The sequence below is a fragment of the Anarrhichthys ocellatus genome, unplaced genomic scaffold, assembly GCF_004355925.1.
Source record: "Anarrhichthys ocellatus isolate YVR2014 unplaced genomic scaffold, GSC_Weel_1.0 scaffold13, whole genome shotgun sequence".
NCBI lineage: Eukaryota > Metazoa > Chordata > Actinopteri > Perciformes > Anarhichadidae > Anarrhichthys > Anarrhichthys ocellatus.
In genome coordinates, this window is record NW_022280043.1 from 3,158,055 (window position 1) to 3,180,873 (window position 22,819).

Below are 22,819 nucleotides of genomic sequence, written 5' to 3' on the forward strand. Positions count from 1 at the left end.
GTGTGTGTGTGTGTGTGTGTGTGTGTGTGTGTGTGTGTGTGGATAGACGTGTGAGACTGTCGTGTGTGTGTGTGTGTGTGTGTGTGTGTGTGTGTGTGTGTTGGAGCCCCTCCTACAGTCTTGCAGCAGTGTGTGTCTCCCTCTGGTGTTACTCCCGGGCATTTCACTCTACAGACTTGAGCCTCCCGGTTGAGGACTTTCCACGGGACTGCACATAAAAAAAACGAGAGGACCGAACACAAGGATCCGACGTCTGCCATCCGCAGAGATCTAGAGATAGGAATATGTTTGTGATATCTTGAGATTTCTATGTCCAGTTTTTACATGGCTTTGTCTGTTTCTACAGTCCTGTGCGAGTGCCACAGAAGCAGTAACCCTAGTCTGTCTGTCCGTCTCTGTTGTCTTTAAAGATGTTTAACATAGAGCTTACACAGACACACACACACACACATAGAGGAATCTGCATATGTAACTGATATTCACTGCCTAGTGTAGTGCTAAACTATAGGGAACTCTCTCATAAGGCACTACATATTCCCACACACATCCTGTATACAAATAGGAATAAGGCTTCACTGGCCAGATACTTTAATCCATTTTGTCATATCTTCTCAATGACCTCTTTGAAAAAAAAAAAAAAAAAAAAAAATACACTCCAAGGGCTTCTTTCCTCCAGTGGAGTGTGTGGATGGATGTGTCCTGTGTGTGTGTGTGTGTGTGTGTGTGTGTGTGTGTGTCTTCAGCACTAATCCCCATTCATCTCCCTGTTTACTAGGACAAACAGCTCGATTCCTCGCTGTTGGACAAACAGTAGACTAGCGTAGACTGACGTCAGATCAGCGTATCCCTGCGTCTGTTGTACAAAAGAGCAAAAGTTGCTTCTTTTTTTTTTTTCCCTCTGCACTCCCCGGAGGACATATCTATAGTAGGAAAGGAAGCCTGGAAAGCTGTTGTTAAAATACCTGAGACGTTGCATAGGTGATTTACGAGACTTAATCAGGGACAGAATAATAATTGTAGAGAGCTCGAGTGACGATTTTAACTGTGGATTACAAAAGGGCGAAACCGCAGAAGACATATCTTAATCCATATCTCACTGTGCAAGCAGTATTCCACTGGTCATATCTCAGCCAGGCGGCTATGTCAGTGTGTCGTTTTCAATTCAACCGTCATGCTTTCTGCATTATCTGTTTGGTATCACTCCTGCGAGAGGTGATTTCATAAAGCTTTTAACCGTCTGGGCTTCCTCCAGTGGAGGAGGGGTTTACACACAGGACTCCGGTTCCTCCTGGTTCCACGATGGTGAGAGAAGGCCCCTCGACTGAGTTCATGCCTGAGCGAGTGACTGCGTGGGGGAAAGATGTGAACGTTTTTTTGATCGTTTGAAAGAGGAAGTGTAACGATTGATTCGATTTTTGGGGAGTGAGGGGGGGTTTGAAGTTAACTGACATGTCCAGGCTTCCACACTGAGCTGATCCAAATGTAGAAAATAAAGGTGAAAAAGTTTACAGAACTATATGAGCAAATTGAATTTGTCCGTCCACACACTCATAGTACACATGCTTTCTCTTCAGTCAAACGGCTCACAGAGAGAGTAAAGCTTTCTTTGTAAACAAACAAAAGGTAAGTTGACGTTCAGTGTTTCTGTGTGTATCTTTGAGGCCTGACGGATGTCTTGAATGCATTTCCTTCCTCTTAAATCATTTGGAAATCAGCTTTTTTTTCTTTTTTGCCTCCCCGTCGGCGACAGCCATGTCGTTTTTGAGTTGTTCTCATGAACTGAAGGCAATTTCTTCAGATTTGGAACAAACCTCCACCTGGACTCAAGGATGAACTGATGAGATTTTGGTCCATCCCATTCTTCAACAACTTTTGGCAATTTCTTCACATTTGGCACAAACATCCACTTGGGACTCCAGTATGAAGTTAATAGGTTAATAGTTCTTCACCAGTGTTCACTTGCTTGTATTCTTCTTCTTCTTCACTGGCTTTGTTAACACAGAGCTGCGTTCTATTGGTGGCCACCGACTGTCAATCAGTGGAATAGTTTGGAACCGCTGGCGAGACTGCTCAGAAGAATTCAGTTTTTAACAGAAAGAGTTGGGTTTAGTGACAACATGGTCATGGGGTGTGACCACTGTTGCATGAGGCACCCATGGGTGTGAAGAGATCATAATCTCAAGCCTTGTGGGGAAAAGGGACTCTTCTCTCTGTTTTTCATGACCATGACAGTGAAGGTGATCGAGTCGGGCAGCGGACTCACTGCATGTTTTGTGAAGAGTCGTTGAATTATTCATGCGTCGGGATCAGTGCCCCCGAGAGCCATCAGGAAGACATATTGGATTTGTTTTGCATCTGCATCATTAGGAAAATATTCAGATTCATTGCTTTTGTTTTGTACAACTTCAGTTTATCATTGAAGATTTCAAATCATTCTAGTTTAAATTTTGTCTCCAGTTCGGCCTGAAAAGACATTTCAGGATCTCTCATTTGAGAACTCGAACGTCAAAAAGTAAATCTTCAGAGTTCCTCTCCTTCCTCTCGCTCCTCGATGAAGACTAATCTGTTGTGTAGGGCCTACATCCGAGAAGAGTCTTCTTCAAGGACGCATCTCACTCTGTTCACTCTGTGCAAATGAAATGAGTCATTCTGCCATTAAGCAGATTTCGAGCTGCCTGAGCTCCGGCAGACTTGGCTCTGGTTTATGTGCTGCAGACTTCAGAAGAACTATGTGGAGTCTTTGATCTGAAGAAGTGGGTCAACGCCAAATCAGCCTGCGGCCCGCAGGGGAACTTCCAAGAAAAGACGGAAATATGTTCAGAGGAACAGAGTGACTTTATAAACTGAGATGTGTGTCCATCTAGTTTAGTTGTTTTATGTTATTGATCATTGTTTTTGGAATCTGCTTCATATTACATAATGAAGAAGCTGCGCTGACTCTTTAATGTAGACACATTTTTTTCAACTGGGTCGTATGTTGCATTTTTTGGTCAGATTGACTGAAAGTCTTCTCCAAGAAATTAAATTATAAACTGTAGATAATTTATAACCAGTTACATTATTGCAATAATCAGCAGTTATTACTTCATGATATTAGTAGGTTATTGTGTAGTAATAACGAGTAATGCAATATTCTGTAAGATTAAGAACATCAGGAGTTTAGAACCTACACGTAATTAATTGTTTGTGACTTAAATGAGTGTATTGCTTTGACATAACATATTAAGTTGTTACCTTGGATGGAGATTTTGAGGAAATTGATGTTTGACAAACTGCTACGAGCTGTTGAAGCCTGAACCAGAGAGACAGCGACCAGCATCCTCTTCCATGTGAAGCTTCAACTGAGGTTAGTAAGATTTATCATTTTCTGGTCCTTTCTATGAATTTAATTAAGTCTTCGACTGTGGAAAATGTTCTTTTTACCATTAAAATCTCCTTTATTTTTTATTATCAGTGTGTGAAATCACCCGATTCTTTGATTCAGCATCAGGTGCAGGTAGGATGATGCTAAATGCATTATTTTTTTCCATTATATTCAATACATCATCACGTCTGAATGGGGCCATGATCAAAAACAGCAGGCTTCACAAAGAACCTCCGTTGGATATTTAGCATACTATCTTTCACACGCCTTCCCCCTGTTCCCAAAACATCTAAAACTGCACCCTCAGCCTGCCCGCGTTGTTTCTGTCTTTAGTTTCTACAGTATAACACTTTCTGTCGTCCCACAATCAGCACAGACACTGTATAGAGATGAAAAAGACTGGTGTCAGTTGACAATAATGTAATTCCTTGTTAAACTTTTGTTTATAGAGATTTACATCATCTAGATCCTGTCTCAAATATTACTGATCTGAATACCATGTATGTTGATTCGTTTACTGGAGACTTCAGAGATGCTTCACCAGCAGCTGTACTGCAGCTTTCCATGGATTTGATATTTATTCTGTCCATCTGTCCAAAGGTCTCGCTGACACATTGACAATCTGTAAAGACTTCACACAACAGAAGACACTGACTAAACTCACACAAACACAGGAGGAGGTTTTAACTTGTATTTATCCAGGGAAAGTTAGATATTAGTTTGTGTTCACGCAGTTAAATCCTCCATTTCTGGCCAATAAGTGGTATCTGAAGGGGTTGCTAGTTAAAGGGACATTTCACCTTACGTTTTTATGGCATGCCAAACTATGACCTTCTACAAGTTGTCGTTCCTCAACTAATAGACACTTGTTTGGTAGAAGTTACCTGAAGGTTCATTTTTTAAGCCCTGAATAACTTTTGGGGAACAATTTTTATGACAAACTACATAACACATTTTTATGGCATATCACTATTTGTGATATACTATATCATGACTTTATGGCCTACTATACTATGACTTATTACACAATATAAATGATTTTGCATGCCATACCACACTGACATTTTTATATCTTTTGAGACTATAGTATGAATTGTTTTATGACATACTATATTTTATTTTTAATCAAAATATCTAGTCCTTTCCTTTTACTCTTCATAATAAACCTTACATTGGGTTAATCACACAATTCATGTTCTTGTACTTTGTCCCACCCTGTCTGTCTGAATTATATTGCACTGATACATTATTTATGCATATACCCTGTACTACACTATCCATCGATATATATAGTAGTTCAAATTAGCAATAAGAATCCCAAAAAAACTATTGTTTAAATTATTGTTTATTGTGTCAGTGAATATCCGTTAAGTGAACATAAATAGCAACAGTACCGAGTGAAAACTACAGTAAATTAGTTAAACATGAAAATCGTTGCTAATCTTAACACTTGTTCCAACCCAGGACACATCATAGCCCTCTGAGAGCTAACACAGTAGCCGTGTATGATCAATGTGTTGCATTATATACACAATCCACCTGTACAGCTTGTTTATTAACAATTCAAGTGAGGTTAACAACTTCATACTTTCTTTAGAAACGTACTCTGACTGTAGTTAAAATAAATAGTGTCGGAGTGGATGAGGTGAGTGGAAAATATGCAGACATTTGACATAACGGTGTGCGAGGTCAAAACTATGATGAAGTCACGTGATGGGGTGACAGTCACCAAACTCAAAAGTGCTCACAGAAATACTGAGTGAAACATGTCTATATCATGTTATTCTGAGTGTAAACATGCTTCACGGATCAGCTAAGCATGTTAAAAATATAAAGGTCAGTTGCATGTATATGTGCAAAAAAATGTAACGGTGGTCCTTTTCCTATCACTGGAACGTGAATGACACATTAAGTTAAACTAAAAAACAGTCAATAACTGCTTCTCTTGAGCCAGGTGCGAGGACTTCTATCTCAAGCCTTCACTACAGACGCAGCTCGAGCCACCATGAAGGAGAGAGGTAAGGAAAACAAATACTGAACAACCACATACTGCAGCCTAAAACACAGCCAGGGTGTGCAGGGTGGAAATCAGGGGCCCTGTAGACAAAATAGATCATGTTACGATTCACCACAAACCGCACAGTAACGTTATGCATCTCTAAACATTATGAAATCAATTCAGGCACTGGAGTTCTGAGGGATATTGTGCTTAGCATCAACATCTCCGTCATTCATAGTCGTAGTGCCCAATGTAATATCATTGGTCCATGTTAGGGATCAGGATGAACGCTTGCATCTGTCATTTTAGGGTCTTGAGTCAGAGCGGCTGGTGCCATGTTGCTCAGAGAAACGGCTCCGGTGAGCGTACAGCATCATGGGTGACCAGCCGTTGCACCGCCATCTCTTCTCGGTCGGGGCAGACCGCTGTAGAGCCGGGTGGCGAGGATGGGGCTTCAGGGATGGGAGCGCTTCCCCCATGAGGAAACAGCCGATAAGAAGCCGGGTGACATTCCACAAGGACACGCGCTCTCGCTCTCACTCACCGCTCTTTTTCAGGATAGTGGGGGTGGAGTCTGTGGCGGTCCTGAAAGTGACAAGCAACAGTGGTACAGTACGGTTGCATTTGTCTTCAGATTAGATCAGCGTCTTTGAATGCGTTTTTTGATCCTTACCTGATTTGGTTGATCGGCCAGCTGGAATGCACCGGTGTCGGCGCTGCAGAGCTGGGGCTCATCAGCATGGCACTGTAGATGTTGGCTGCAACCACCAGGATGCAGAGGAGGATGGGCCCAATGATGGCGCCCTCCAGACCTAGATAGTAGGCTCCGCCTGCCACTGCCAGACCTGTCAGATACGGGTGTCCACCCCTGAGACACGGACACAAGAAAACAGATCAACACAAATAAATACCTATAAAATACACAAAGTTATGTAATTAGAAATGTATAGAAATGTGTAGTGGTATTTTGTTTTTACATATTTGACCTCACAAATACCCAATATAAATCAAAGACACAAGCTGGTAACAGTGTCACACATACATACCCTGATATGTCAGAGTAGATAGCTGTATCTACAAAGTACGTTGGGAGCAGATGGCAGATCAGCAGCAGCAGGGCCTTGACACCTTCGCCCTGCGCCAACCACAGGTCACACATTGCCGGCAGTGCTGCCCAGTAGGTCCCCAAGAACGGTACCGCGCCCAGGATGGCAGCCAGAGCTTCAGGCCAAGGGAGAAGGATTTGAGGAGTGAGAAAAACACTGAATGTGACTTGGCAGGTGCAGGTAAAGTGACGACATTATCTGCTGTGAACACGCTGACTCACCAGAAGGAATGAAGACTATGTTGATCCCAAACATGGTGTGAGTGAGCCAAGTGTAGAGGCCGTAGAAGCCAGCCATTTTCAGAGAGGCGTCAAACACTCCTCTTCAAAACAAACACACACACGGTCAAGAATAACCTCCTTTAGGTGCATGTTTTGATTGTCTACATAGTTTGTGTGTGTGATTACCTGATGGCCTCTTCTACAGACTGGCCTATGATATTTGAGGAGGGTCCAGGCTGGGAGAGGGGGGTCAGGCGGAGCACCCATTTAACAGGTTTGTAGTATTCACCACTGGAGCTCAACAGGTAGAAGAGAGTGGTCAGGAAAATCACCTGTGTATGAAAACAGCATAAATATGAGCAGGTTTGCTGTAGCCAAACAAATTCACATTATCTAATCTGTCTTTACACTCGTAAAAACCCATTAAGGAACAGAGTCCTCTCGTACATGTGGCCCGTCTACTTTAGAACAACCCACAGATGTATCAAGATGTCTCTAGATCTCCAAGTGAGAATTAAGGGATGAATAAAAGTATTTTACCTGCGCTATCCAGACCATGAAGACATATATTTTAAAAAATATGTATGTGATGGCTAACATAAAATGTCCCCCACCAACCACAACAAACAAGGTTACTTAATGTTGGTAGACTGTGCAAACACCTGGCACAACAATGGCAGGAATATTGTTTCATCCCTGAAGTCTGATATCTGGTATTTTAGTACGTATATTATTAGATCAGCTGACACGTTTGTGCTTGTTAGCTACGAAAGAATAAACATGCAGTAACTGTGATCTGAAATCTGAGTGCAAGCAGTTTATCCTCAGTTGAAATTTGTGCTGGTTTTATTGTAAATGAATAACCTCGTAAATAAATGTCAACAAACCCAACCAGTGTCATTGTGTGTTCGATGGTTTAGTGCTTCGTACCAGACTCAGGACAAAGTTGAGCAGAGCCGTGCCGCTGTGGAACAAGACGGTGAGGAGAGTTGTTGTGGTGGAGATGAGGAGGCCGACATTTCTACTCATTACCACCCATAAAGACTCCAGGATCTTCAAAACAACAACAGGGCAACAGTAACGGTGTCATCCACAGGAGAACTATACACACATCCGAGTTAATATTTGATGCAAATGACGACGCAGCCCCTAGTCGTTAGTCAACCTTTATTCCATTTAGTGTCACAAATGTTGATGGGTCCTTGAAAGCAAAACACATGCAGATCCTCGTGCAGAAGATGGTGTTAAACACAGTCGTACTTACAGACAGCAGAGTCTCAATGTTTTCCTGCAGAAAGGAGGCGATGTCCTTCCAGTCAAGGATTTCGCCGAGCCAGCTGTTCCCTCTCTGAACCATCATCTTCTGTCCGCGGTGCCGTCCAGAGTGGGTCGTGTTCTGGGAAATGGAATATTTTGAGTATTGTATTTTTTTAAAGGATGAATCTTTCCCAGACATGAAGAAGTTAAATTGACTTGACTGACCTTCACAAACCAGGAGTGGTACAATCGGTCCCAGAGCTCCAAAACCTGTTTCTCAATCACAGCTGTGTTGTTCATCTTGTCCCCCAACATCTTCTGGAGCTGCACAAGATGAGAAAGATTCAATGCATAAAAAGGTGGCTGAAGTATTGGGGTTTTTTTTTCTTCCATAGTTTGAGTCAGAGAAATCAATGGGAAACATACAGGCACCTTTTATTCTTACCTTTTGAGTTATCCATTCTCTACCGTGTTGATAAACATTAGTAGCAGCTGAATTGAGAGCCTTCTGCACCACACGAGCCTCTGGAAGCCAACTAGAGGAGGACGATGTAACAAGAAGATGATGAGAAGTTACAAACTCCAAACACAAAAGCAAAAAATACAAAAAAAGGAGTCGTACTTGGCCCATTCCGGATGGTTAGACACAGTCTCGTTGATGAGGTTACTGGTTACGTCGATGATGTGAACACTTTCATGGTGCACCTAGAAAGATGGACGTTACTTTGCTGTCAGTGCCTCTGAAATGCAGTGAAGTAAAAAAAAAAAAAAAAAAGTAAAAAAAGTAACAAAGACAGTAGTACCATAGCGGTGAGCAGTAGAGCCATGAGCAGGGTCCCTGTGACCAGGAGGAAGATGATGAAGATGCTGATGATTTTATCCAGAGATCGCTCCAACCACAAGATCATCTACACACATAGAGGACACAGACAGGAAGACATAGACGACAGAAGGGTGGGGGTGGGGGGGGGTAGATACAAAGTCAGCAGAATTCTGAAGAGTTTGAAAACATACAGTGATCAGACACATGGAGAAACCTGCGTCCTTCCCATGTGAAGAAGCCATTTTGGATCTAAAGGCTGCCCCCCCTTGGGCCCTGAGAAGAGCAAGGTAGTCGACTGAGAGAGCCAGGGTACCTGTACCCATGCATGCACACATCCTCGCACTTCAACATGGAAACATGCAAGCGAAAAACTCCGGCCGTGTGTTCTGAATGCATGACTATCCTGTCAGTATCTTTGATTTTAAAAAATTGTTTGCGAGCCCGTCCATCAGTCTTTCAAAGTTCATTCTGTTGAAATTCTTAACTCAGGTTTCTCAATGCTCCAAAACTGCATCAACAGCCAGCTCATAACAGCATCAGTCTTTGTATGCGTGTGTTAATGTCACACAAGCCATGAGCTGAAATCAAGTTACTGTTAGTGGACACCTCTCTCCCGTAAGGCTATGTCCTCATGATTTGTCATTGTATTGATGGTGAAATGATATGGCAGCAAAGGTCCCACTGCATTTCAGCTACACAATGCGACACAGTCTAGAATAAAGCGTTTATTATTCTAGGTGAATGTTGAACTTTTTTTCTATAAGAATGTACTTTACAGATTAAGGATAATCTGATTAATGTGGATTAAATCCAGTATAGCAAAAAAAAAAAGTGGTAAACAAAAAAATGGAAACACCGCATCAGCGAGGACTTACTCTTGATTTTAAAATAGCCAATTCAGGCACATAACCATGAAAGTTAGTGCAGTATGTTGAATACCAATTAGCAAAAAATCACCAGCACTTAATGCAACACAAGAAATCTCAACAATCGCACCAACACCTCTGTGACATGGTCTCATCAAAAACAGGGCATTCTCTGCTTCATAACTTGGCACTCGGGTTACAGAGCCAATGCACAACAACAAACACAACAAAAGGTTAGAAAGCTCTGAGCTCTGAGGTTTCACCATTTCCCCTGCACCTAGATCAGTTTATGTTTAACTCAGGTATCAGGTACTCAACACCGAGCCGTTTCTGTAAAGCATCTATCTTGTAAGTCAACAGGACAATTATAATTCACTACCAAGGCTTCTTATATCACCATTCAACATTGGTTTCATGTCAAAAACCTGCCATGACCAGGATCCAAGATCTGAACATAATTGAACCTTTAAAGAATAAGGCTAACGATAAATAATAACAAATCTCATGAAAAGACCAAAACCAACAACATGTCAGTCCATCTCTCATTACTTACTTTGAATACACAGGGAACCCTTGTTAGTCAGATACATTTCTTGCTGGTTTGGGATTTGTTGTTATTAAGTAAAATATAGAACACTTCCAGCCCCATCCTTTAAAAAAAAAAAAGTTAATTTCCAAAACACATCCTTTGTCTTTTAAAACTGGAGCGTCTAACATTCTCCTAAATACAAACATCATATAATAGCACAACAAAGAAAAGTAAAGCTCTTTTAAAAAAAAAGGTAAAAGTTTGCCCACAATGTTTTTATTTAGTGTCGCTTCATATTAACAAAGTGTTCGGTGTTTCCATTGTTTTGTCCATCCTCACTCCCACCCATGAAATCTCCTGCGTAACCACATCTCTCCACGGGTTCCATGGACAGCGTTTGTCCTTAATCTCTATAAATAACTTAACATCAGGCTTATCAGCCAACACATATTCACATTCAGAAACGCCGCCCTCTCCTCCCTCTCAGCTCTGCTCCGTCTACATCAGTCATCTCTCCATGCAGCCCAAACACTCTCAAGCACGACCTGCCAGTCAGACCACAGCGGGGAAGGTACGAACGAGGCACAGAGGCACCGGTCGTAGCTTCCTTTCAAATAAAAGCACGACCCAGCGAAGCAGCGAGAGGACAGACATGGAGACAGGATGAAGGGGTGATGGCAGTGGATGGGTAAAGCACCAGTCTAAGCTTGCGCTCACGCCTTTACACGCATCCACACACGTAAACAGGTTTGTTTCCTTATCCTTCTTCTCTCGCTTTCTCTCATGCATACGCTTTCTGTGAGTCTCTCGTTCTCTCAGCACTCTGCTCCTCCAAATCATTACCTGCTTGTTAAGCCAATGCCAGAGCTTGGGGAGGAGACAAAGAGACATTGGGAAGATTATTTTTTTTGGAAAGACCTGCGAAGCAGTCATCACATGTACCCATGCGACAAGAACACAACCTCTTTGGGTACAGGCAGTGAGGGATCAGGAAGTGGCCCGTGGCAGGCAGGATTTAACTCCAGTGTTTGAGTGTGGACTGGCACAGTGGGATTATAAACACACACCATAACTACATCAAAAAAACATCAGGAGAAAGACATCTTTTAATGTGTTCATGTATCAATCGGCCCTGTATTTGTTATGGCCAACATGTTGGCAAACAACTGCCTCCTTATACATCCAGCAGGCAAGGATCAAAATTGTCATTTATTTTGAAGTCTTTTGGAAATATCTGGTTCTTTAGCTGCTAAACAGGAAGTGTACGGTACAGTGTCGGTTTACCGGAGCTGCATGATGCATCTCCAAACAGCGCTATGAGCAGTGAGAGTGGATCAAAAACAATGAGCTGATAGACGTTAAGAAGCTCCGTAAAACAGAGGAGCTGCAGAGTCGGGTGACACACCTTTCATTTACTTTCATACAGTTTTGATATAAAAATATGAATTTGTGCAGCTTCATCGTCTGCTTTGACTAAATCTAAGATTAAATTAGTATCTGACAAATAAGCACAAAAGTAGACCATGGCGCAAATAAATTACCAAAACTCAGTTGGTTTTGATCCCTAAAATGCATTTAAACTTTGCCATTTGTTTCCTGTGCTGTGTCCAAAATCTGAATGAATACATGATTAAATTTTTTGTTAGTTTGTTCTTGAAAAAGGTGATTACATACAGTATACCCAAGATGTCCTTCTGCACTCATGTACTGAAGTCCTGAGGGATAATTGCATCAGAAAAGTCACCATCAGGACAAATGATAAGGAACAGATCCGACACAATGACCGAAACCGATCTGAAGTGAACAATTCAACACACAGAATTTAAATTCTTGCTAAACTATTTCAATACTTACAGAATATCTTATCCTGTAATATTTGAACTGCAGCAAACCAGTAGTCCTGACCAAACAGTCCTTGATAGCCACTGATGGCCCTTAACTGTGGTCAGTGATGAATATACTATATCAACACAAAATAATGTCTAACAGGACGTACAAGTGAAACATAAAAGGTGTGTGTGTCTGGATGAGGATGTGTGAAATCAAAAGAAGAGGAAATAAGGACAGCGCCTGCACCAGCGGCACGCGGAGATCAGTCAGAGACGTTACCTTAGTGTCGATACGCAGCAGGAACTGAGCCAAGCCTTTGATTGGTCCAGGCAGCAGGGCCCCCTCTCGCTCACGTCCAAGCTTCTCCATCACCGCCCACCACGAGATGAGAGTCCGCTCTGCAAAGCCCTTCAGGCCAAAGTGGACCACCAGCTTCTTCAGCACCCACACTAAAACATAAAGGCAACAGTAGTCTGTGTACAGTAGAGCAAGAAGCATGTGAAAGGGAGTCTTCATGCATGTGTGTGTGTGTGTGTGTGTGTGTGTGTGTGTGTGTGTGTGTGTTACCAGCCACAGGGATAGGCAGCAGTTGAAGAATCCAGAGGTTGAGCCAGACCTGAACCAGTACAATGGCCCAGACCAGTAGGATGAAGTAGATATCACTGGCTCTTTTGGGGCTTTTCTCTTTCTGGAAGAGGCCGGCTGGTAACGAACGAAAGCCGCGAGGGAACCCAGGCGTGGAGGTCAGGGGGCCTACAGACTGCACACCACCTTGGAAGACATCAAGGGGTTGGCACAGAGGAAGCATATAGAGGAGGAAAAAGAAAGAAGCAAAGAACATTAGTTTGTTGTTCAAGAGCAAACCACTGGTGAAGCTAAAGCAGAAGTTTCTTGAGCTGCAGTTCCTCTAACGGCTACTAGAAGCTGGGTCAGAAAAAAGTTGTCTGTATGGAATCAAAATGCAACTTCTCTATTAAAATACAATGTCATTTTCAGATGAATGCCCCCTCTCTGCCTTGATCTAGATTAACTCCAGGAAGCTCCAAAGACTATCCATTACACAGCTTTGTTGAATACTTGATTCGGATAGTTCAATTACAAAGTCTGTTGTTTCTTTATAGCAGACCGAAGAAGCAAATTATATTTAAATCATTAAGATCATTTTGAAATAAATGTTTTTTGCCAAATGATTCATCTCTTCAGTAAGTAGCCGTGTAATAAGCGGGATAATGTGCAGCGATGGGGTTCCTGTCGGGGTTTATTCCGTATTAATGACCAGCTCGCTATTCATTAATACCCCTTACACACACACTATCTATAACAAACAAGCCTCTAAAATACACAGAGTTGAAAGTGAGCTCTCTTACCTGTAGCAGAGTTTTCACTTGGCTCAGGTTTCATCTGAAGGTTGCTACAGGAGATTGCCATGTAGATAGTGTTAGCAGCGAAAGACAACACCTGCCCCGACAGCTCTCCTGAGGAAGAGGAGAGACGGAAAACATGAACACAAAACAGCTGAGCATAAAATAACACATTTCTTTGTGTGTCCTACATTGTCTAACAGTCCTGATTAAAAAAGGGACAAACTGCCCTCCTCAAGTTGCCTATGCTTTAGGTAAAGCTGTACTAAGATACTGTTTAACTTAATCTCAGTGCTGGTTGAGCTCGAGGAACAGAAAAGAAGAAGTATGATAAAGGAGGTGTATTTTTACGCTGTTGAAAGGATAACAGCTGCTCCACGAGATTCTTTCATTAGGCAGCGCATCAAAGTTAATTATAAACTGATTTGACCCCCTTGACTTTTAAAGCAATCGTTTGACATTTTGGGAACTTGTTGAGAGTTAGATTGAAGATTGATACCACTCTCATGTCTGCACAGTAGCCAGATAGTTTAGCTTAGCATAAAGACTGTAAACAAAGGGAACCAGCTAGCCTAGCTCTGTCCAAAGGTAACGAAGTCCACCTACTGCACCTCTTAAGATCACAAATGAACACGTTATTTATACTGTTTAATTCATACAAAAAAACATTTACCACTAACTCGTATATACCATATTTATGAATGGACTTGTCACTGTGGTACATGTACATGTGTGTGTCCATTAATCTTCACCTCTGCCAGGATCAGGTGGTTTCTCCTGGGATCCCACGATGATGAGTATAACCACAACCACGAATAGGGGCACTCTCCACGAGCCGGTCAGAGACACTAAAAACAGATGCAGACATCAGGCTGGTGACTATGCATGTTGTTGCTATTGTGGAGCAACATGTTGCTCTAGAACTGCATAATATTTTCATACATTATTAGTTATTTCTTGGCAGAAATAGTGAGCCTTGTTTTGCCATAAAACTATAAAAGAAATACATAAAGATCAAATAATGAGATAATATTGATCACACACTCCTTGCTCTCTTCTTGAGCAGAACTTCCTTTTTAATATCGCTCAGTCACTTTTAACATTTCACGCTTGAAGGTCAACATCTCTTCTCAGCACGCCTTAAGTGTGCTAAAAATACCAGAGACTTTATCATCTTACTATGCAACGCTGCACGCGCTGCGTCAATTAGACTTCACTCGTATCTCACTTTTGGAAAAACAGTGTTTTCACATTTTCTTAAGCCTCCTTTAACTGCTACCTGCCAAGTAGGCAACATTTGAAGAAATCTTCCCGCGGGCAAAAAAAAAAAAAAAAAGGGGATTTGAATAAAAGTAATGGAATGACAACCAACATGTCTGAGCAGACTCTCCAGGCTGCACACTCACCAATGTAGAAGAGGGAAATGGCCCAGACAGGAAGAGCCAAAGCCCTCAGGTAGTGCTCAGTGCGGGGACTCCACTTGAAACAAACCACCAACAAGTAGCCAAACACCACAGTGCACACCTGAGAGGAAACAAGAGGCACAGTGGCAACACGATAACAATAGAGGGGATGCTATGGGGTACCGTCACACCAAAAGGTAAACGTTGTAACTTTTGTGCCATCGATGCTTCTTCCACATGCACAGTATTGTTTCAAATTGGTCAGTGTTTATAATGTATACTCGAAAAAGACTCAGCAATCAGTCTATATTATTGCCAATCTGCTGGTGTTTGATAGGAAAAGCATGAAATGTGATGCTCCAGTCAGCTGGTCACAAAGGTCTTCGCTGGTTCCACTACACACAAAGACACCTTTCGATGTAATCTAATATCGTGTCCTCGTTCTATTTTTGGACAAGGGCCCTGTGTCAGTCTACCTCAGCATTTAGAGAAAGGACAGGCTGTCTGCGGAGGAACATTTAATACAATTTGTATCTAGTCAAAGCGTAGCTGGATTCAGGCCCCTGCAGCTGTTTACGATTAAATATCGATCGATCTGCAGGAAACTGCAAGAAACTTGATTAGGTAGGGTACAGGTTTAGGCATATGTTCCAATTGTGTTGGGATGATCACACCGTGTCATCCTTTAACAATGTTGCTAGTAAACCTTAATGATTCTGAGCTCATGTTAATTAAACTAGACAAACTAGTTTAAGTAGGGCTGCAAATACCAAGTATTATTATCATTTACCCCCCACATTACTTATCAGTTAATCATTTGGTCTATGTCAGATAACAGTGAGAATACCAATCACAATTCAGAAATAAGTTATTATCAAAGAAGGCCTAGAAAACCAGCAGATATTCAGACTGGAGAAGCTGGAACCAGGAGACTTCCAAATGAATGAATCAAGCATCAAACTTCTTTATTTCTTTGTCCATCAACTCATCAATTAGTTATATTAGCTTCTTGTTTTATTTGTCTGAATTTCACAGATAACTCCAGACAACATCAGAGGAATAGTATGCATGATTTTGCATAAATGTTCCAGACAGTGATGCAAACAATACTGGAGAACATGTTATTTTTAATAGTGTGGTATAGCTCTCAACCGTGTGGTTTGTTGGGCTGACAGAGACCTCGCCCACCCAGTAGCATCCACTTGGAGTGACAACAGAGGGTCTTGTTGTCACCCCGGATGTACTATACCCACTGTCCATTCACTCACCCACGCAGTGTAGAAATAGTCCAGCGCGGCCCCGATGATCCCGCAGATGTGCCCGAGGATCACCTGCATGCCGACGACACTCCAGAAAAGGTAGAGGAAGTAGACCAGCGGCGCCCCGGCCCCGATCACCAGCAGCACCGTGAGCCTCTCCAGCACCAGCCTTCCCATCGCCTCCACCCCGTAGTTCACACACCACACCGGGATCAGCAGGGTCCCCACCACGATGGGTGTCCCGGTTTCCTGCAGCCCACTGAGCCACGAGCGGCCGAGCCGAGCCAGGGAGTACTTGAAGGGGTGCAGGAAGGTCCCGCAGAGCACTGCCCAGAGCAGCGGGCGGAGGAAGGCCTCCAGGATGAAGTAGACCAGCACAGAAGCTCCGCAGCATATAGCCACAAAGATCATCGCCCCCGTGTTGTAGAAGGCCTGTTTAATGTTTTTATCAAACTTCAGGGACGACGGCTGGGTTAACAGTTGGCTCATCATGCCGACGGCCGGCTGGACGCTCTCGGAGAAAAAGACGGAGTGAGGCCGGCCAGTGAGAGGGCTCTCCGGGGGAGAGACAGAGGCGGGCTCCGGAGCCGATTCCTCCTCGTCTGCCATGTTCCCTGATTCCACCACTGTAGTCCACCCGAGGGATCGCTTCTTCTTCTTCTTCTTCTTTTGCTTTTAATGGCGGTTGGCAAATAGCTCTCGGGTGCATTACCGCCCCCCACAAATCTGGAGTGTGGTCTAAGGGTCTATATTCTCTCTAAACCAACAACAAAACAAGGAAAATAATTAACCAAACAAAAGGAAACGAATGGAAAATAATAATAATAATAATTCTCAAATTATTTTCATTAGTCTTGTTGACCCAAAATACTGTAGAAGAAGTTTCCAACATTTGTTACTAGAACTTTTCTTTAGTATATTACTGATGTTTTCCTCTTCAATCTCTTCTTCACAAAATCCTACTACTACCAGTTTATTTATTTATTGTGTATGTCCTGTTATTACTATTTATTATACTATTAATGGTGTAATAAATCATTATTATCATTGTTATTATTATTAAACATTTGATCTAAAGAAACAAATAATGTTCTTGTTCGTCTTTTAAGTTGTAGTGTTGCATACTATATAAACTATGTGATTTAAAAACTAGTATGCAACAGATATAGTGGTAGACATGGTTGAAGACACCGATACAATCAGAACAATATAAAATACACTATATTCACATGAACCTATTTACAAATAGCAAATAATATCATCAGTATTTTTTTAAATACTGAGGTAAAGTGTCCTGCGTGTGGCTTTTATGGATAAGAAGTGTTTTTATCTGGAATGGTTAGAAATATGACGTTACAGTTGGCTTATGGTTACAGACAATATTTTGATTATTACAAGCTATTTTTTATGTAAATTTTGCAAAATGAAAATGTGTGCATGCGCCAAAGAAGCAGGCCCTTTGAATTAATGTTCATTGTTGAATATATTATAAAATCTTGATTTTATTAAATTACTAATATAGGGCATTTTTCTTTTAATTACTCCAAAAATGTTTCTGTTGAAGGCAAGACCAAAGTAAAAATGTAGTTTTAAGATTTTCAATTTTCTTTTCTTATATTTTCTTTTATCATTTTTATTTTTTATCTCTCTTAATCTCCTATGTCCTTATACTATACTTATATAGCTGTCTGTTCATGCACAACATCTGTACTGTCTTGTGTGTATTGTATTGTTATTTCTTCACAGTTTTATTGATAATAAACACAACCATGGCAGATTATTTCAGTGGGAGGTGTTTTTATACAGATTAAAAGGCTACAATAACAGCCTGGGGGAAAAATGAGTCCATGTCTAAGAAACTGTTCAATCCACAGTTTGCTTAAGTTTAGTGTGTTATTGCTTGTAATAGTAACTCATTAGCAGCCTCTCTGTCTTTAAAACACAGTCACAGTGGCACATTATTAATAAACAAACACAAACAGAAAGTGGTTGAGAAAGTGGGGAAACATCTTGAAAGGAAATTATAGAAAAGTTGAGCCAAACATAAGAAAAAGTTTATGAAAATCTTTTACATGGTAATGTAGGCAGTACCTAAAACCTTGGAAAATATATTTTGTGATAGGCCCTGTACAAACAATAAACAAACCATGATTTTTTTTTGCAAAGCATGAAATCCATATAAAGAGGGTAAAAGAACAGGAAGAGTTTGTGCAAACGGCTGTGAGCTGCTTGTTTTCTTTTGTCCTCCGAAAACCTTTTGTGTTTTAGCCAAGTTCAACATGAGACCCTGTCTTCTCATCATCGCTGAACAGCGGGATTTTGAAATCATTTCCAGATTTCCCAGTGCATGCAGTATTTCGAAGACTTGTGAGATTCATTTATAATCATTTTTAGTTCTCATACTTTTTAAATACCTGGAAGCTATCATAAATACTGAAAATAACTGTCCTATTCTTAATATAACACTACTCTTGTTTTGTACTGACAGTACATGACACCTCTACAATATAGGTTTAATAATGTGTCAAGATCTTCTTTATGAGTTCAGAGTAATGCTATAATATAAATATACTCTATATTGTGTTTAATATATCTAATGATGTCTCTTTGCACAAAGTGCACACTTGAATGTGGCATCAGACAACTTATTTATTGCTGCATCATGTTCTCTTCCCTCTTTTTTCCACTATGTGGTCTGCTGCGCTTCATTATGGCGTTCCCATTAGTAAGTAGAAGGTGAGGGCTACTATGAGCAGTAAGCAGAGGGGAGAGTTGAAGGTCTGGTAGGCCGTAGAAGGCATGAAGATGTCCTCGTACTTATAGATGCTGATCATGTGGTCACTGACAGGCGGATTGTCGATGTCATGCCTCGTGATGGAACCTGTTGGAAAAGGGAAGACGATGTAAGATGAGATGAAAGATAAAAAATAAAATAAAAAGCACAAAGACAGTTGACTTGATGCTGAAGCCTGATCAATCACCTTGTATGGCAGGTCCCCATGCAAACAGGTAATACCATGACAGGTGTAAGTCCACAAGTGTTTCCTCTCTGGGGACATATAGCGGTCGCTTAAAACGGCAGGTCACCCGGTTGTTCTCAAAAACGCCCTCTTCGTCTCTTGCAGGGTTCCTTTTTATTTCCTTGGCCCACTGGCCGACGTTGTAGAAGTGATGAATCCGTACACGTCCGTTATCGTCATGGACACAGCCCATGACATCGTCTCCTCCCTGAGGGAATAGGAAGGAATGATGTATTCATCTGCTGACAAAAGGTTGAATTCTGATACAAAATGTAAATAAAGTTATTGGGACTGATACTATTATTGCTCATGCTTGGGTCGTTATAATACACACAAGTGTTAGTTTTCTTTTTTTTTTCTTGTAGGAATAGTCAATAGGAGAAAAACAAGATGCGGGGTATACCCGCCAGTCAATCACAGGGCTGACACATGAAGACAGAAAACCATTCAAGCTCACATTCACACCTATGAATCTATAACCTAACCTGCATGTCTTCGGACTGTGGCCAGAAACAGAGAACATAAAGAAAACCAACGGCAACATAGGAAAACATGCTAACTCTACACAGAAGAAAAGCTGGAGGGTTAAAACCCAGAACAGTGCTGCACACCGCACCACCATGCTGCCCTTGATAATCAATCAATTAACTTTTGATTAAGTGCCCAGCCTTCATGGGGGCCACAACATTTATGATGTTTGTACATGCTAATTGGTGTGCAAGTTCAACAAACCAGTAAACAATGCTGAAAAAATGATAACATTGAATAAAATGTGTTTGTGTTGATTATATGGAATTATGTGCAAACACATTAAATCAATGTTTCTCAAACCTTTTGGTTTGTGACCCCCTAAAATGAAACAATGCTTTCTTACGACCCTCATCATGGGTGATGGCTTCAATATTAACACGAATTGTGACGAGTTCAACCAAAGACTGACTTTTCCTTCTCAGATTGTTACATTTGAACAAGTGACCTCAAAGAGTTCACAATATTTCATGTGAAAATGGCAGAAATAAAAATGGGAGGAAAGTAAACATCATTTTGTATAACCTGCCTCTGAACATCTTGTAAGCGCTAATAGTTAGCTTGGCTGCCTTAAAAATAATTTCATTAAAAGTATTACTATACTGTATATAAAGGTTTTTACCTTCATGCCAAACAAATTAAAGAAAATTATGTAAACAATGGGCAATTACATTTGGTATAAAAGCCTTCAAAGTACATTTTTGTGTAGTTAATCATTTGGTTTAATAGTGACAGTAAGCTCTTGAAAATATGCATAATTCGCACCACATCCATGTGTTTAATTACAGATTATGGACCATACATTGGCAGTAACTTGGTCTGATGCAACATGTAAAAGTAAAATAAGTTGTGCTATAAAATAACGCACATACTGTGTGTGTCATACTGCCCTGAACACTCAACAGCCAGAGTTGTTGTTGTGTAGCTGCTCACCATTTTCTTGTCAGAGGAGAAACCTACTGCCACCCAGCCGTCTGTGTCTGAGCTCATCTCATACTCCACATCTGTCCCGATGCGGCGATAACTCAGAAAGTAGTCACACGTTTCTGCATCACACCCTGGCTTTCCATATCTGTACATGGACAAATAAATACGTTCACTTTGAGGCCCTATTCTGACAAATAGATTTCATTAGAGAAGGTGAGATTCACAATATTCACAATATCTTGATAACATAACTGGGGCAATTTTTAGGGTTATTTCACTCAGGTTTCAGAGAATAAATACAAAGATGAGAAGTCCATATTTAGCTCCAGCTTTAGAAAGTCAAGCGACAGCATCTAGGTTAAAGCAGCCTCTGGGAATTCATCTGCACCAGAGCTCTGTTCAGAAAGGGAGAGCTGGCAAAATATGTATCCTTCTCTGACCTTATGCAGCCTTTGGTTACTCCACAGTCGACGACTTTGATCTTGGCAAAGGGATCCACTGGTGGGGCGGTGGGGAATGGATAACCTGCAAAATGCAAAATCAGCAATTTGTTGGTTCCACACAAAAACGACTGATGTTTGTTTTCAAGACAGTCAAAGGGCCAATTAGGGGGAGGCCGTCTGCACTGTGTGCGTGTGTGTGTGTGTGTGTGTGTGTGTGTGTGTGTGTGTGTGTGTGTGTGTGTGTGAATGAGAAAGAGTGAGGAGGAGGGGTTGGGCAGCTACCACGGGGAGCTGGCCTGGGTGCTGAAAGGCCTTGCATAGTGCAGGTTGGATGCGAGACAAAATGAGCAGCACGTGATCAGTTTCTGTTTACAGTTCTTGTTTGATTTTCTGTTAAACTTGTATGATAGAAGTTTGTCTGTTGCGCATGCCATGTAAACCAAAAACCACCAACTGTGAATCGTAGCACAATGCATTAGAGCCTTACCGTCATCGGACAGATATCTGGACTCCAGGAACTCGGAGGCGAAGGTGCTGTAGGAGTCCTTGTGGGGCTCCTGGTGCCCCGGCTCTCCGTGCTCCCCATGGCCGGCCCGGAGTGCTCCCTCGTCGGTGGGGCTCGGCGCGACCCCCAACCATCCGCTCTGGATCAACAGCACCAACAGCTTCACGAGCCTCCGCAGGAAAATCATGGCCGAATGATGTCAACAAAGAAGCGATAAAAACGACTAAACCAACTTAAAATCAAATCGAATCCTCATTATTGTTTGACTTTAGGTATCTTCGCAGGTATCCATCGCAGCGTCACCAAAATCATCCCTGCATCCCAATCCCGCAAGTCTGTTTGTCTGTTTGTCGCAGGTTAGTGGGGGGGATTCAGCGCCGATGACCGTGTGATTAAGAAACTAATCCAATCCTAAATTACCCCTTATTGCAATCGTACCAGCTAATTCAGCTACGCGGCCGTAATCCTCTTTGAAATCCGAATCTCGATGCCTAGCAGTGCTCTTTCATCTTCGCATATTTTTCAGTCGGAGTATTGGCCGGATGAATGGTTTCGCCCGGCCTCCCTCTCTTCTCCCTCCTCAGTCAATCACAGTAACATCCAATGAGGAGGCGCTACGTGCTATTATCAGGATCAATCAATTGGGGATTAGGCCAGTGATCGAGAGGGTATTTCACACACAATCTCTCAGAGATGTGGAGTATATAAATGGACTGCTCAAAAAGCCTGCCACAGATGAGCAAAGAGCAGGAATAGGCTTAAATGAAAAACAAAAAAAAGACAAATTGGTTGGAAATAAAATAATTGGCATCGCTATGATGTTAGTCCCCCTATGCATAGACTCTTAAGACGCTAAAAATAAAGTCTATAAATAACTTGATTGTCTATGAAGATGTTATCGTCATTTGTTTGTGCAATTACATTTTAAAAGTGAATTGGCCTACTGTTTTAAGTCTGCCACGCTGGAATAACATTCAGAAGAAATCCTTTATTTACCTATATAAAATAAGCTTTAAATAAAAATATAATCTGCTTAAAAATACTGTAATCGGCCTATAAAATGCCCACCATGTTTTAATTGCTAATTGCTTTGTTTAAATTAGCTTTATTTCCTGCTGCATTATCTTGGATGAAAAAGAAAACCTGGCACGGATCCCCGGACTGATAATATGCCAATTTGCAGATCCAAATCTATAGCGGCCTCGTATGTACTCTCTTGTTTCTTTAATATTGTGCAACTCAGCTTTAATTTGAGTATTTAGTTCACAAGGTCCCTGTGTGTCTCATTCCAACTGCTGAGGGAACACTGCCTCTAGGTCACCCTGTAGGCGTACCCACAGTACTGGTGGCATAATGCAACTAAACAAGACATCAAAAA

The 22,819-nt window shown here is 41.6% G+C and overlaps 2 protein-coding genes across 3 annotated transcripts; both read right to left on the bottom strand.

The window, feature by feature from the left end:
* Positions 1-4,688: 4,688 nt before the first annotated feature.
* tmem245 (transmembrane protein 245) lies at positions 4,689-16,689 on the bottom strand. Of its 2 annotated transcripts, XM_031853238.1 has the most exons (18): positions 16,028-16,688; positions 14,763-14,880; positions 14,109-14,204; positions 13,363-13,470; positions 12,563-12,766; positions 12,275-12,444; positions 11,009-11,032; positions 8,751-8,855; positions 8,570-8,652; positions 8,393-8,483; positions 8,173-8,271; positions 7,955-8,086; positions 7,621-7,743; positions 6,877-7,022; positions 6,691-6,791; positions 6,410-6,584; positions 6,037-6,231; positions 4,689-5,948 (listed from the first exon to the last, which is right to left on the bottom strand). In XM_031853238.1, the coding sequence occupies exons 1-18, from the start codon at positions 16,625-16,627 to the stop codon at positions 5,900-5,902; spliced, it is 2,619 nt and encodes an 872-aa protein (XP_031709098.1). In that variant the 5' UTR covers positions 16,628-16,688; the 3' UTR covers positions 4,689-5,899. The 2 variants fall into 2 exon arrangements, with proteins under 2 accessions (XP_031709098.1, XP_031709099.1); XM_031853239.1 differs by lacking the exon at positions 11,009-11,032 and having other exon boundaries at positions 16,028-16,689.
* A 1,062-nt stretch (positions 16,690-17,751) lies between these two features.
* frrs1l (ferric-chelate reductase 1-like) lies at positions 17,752-22,002 on the bottom strand. Its single transcript, XM_031853251.1, has 5 exons — positions 21,424-22,002; positions 20,934-21,018; positions 20,500-20,638; positions 19,000-19,246; positions 17,752-18,899 (listed from the first exon to the last, which is right to left on the bottom strand). The coding sequence occupies exons 1-5, from the start codon at positions 21,626-21,628 to the stop codon at positions 18,727-18,729; spliced, it is 849 nt and encodes a 282-aa protein (XP_031709111.1). The 5' UTR covers positions 21,629-22,002; the 3' UTR covers positions 17,752-18,726.
* Positions 22,003-22,819: the final 817 nt, after the last annotated feature.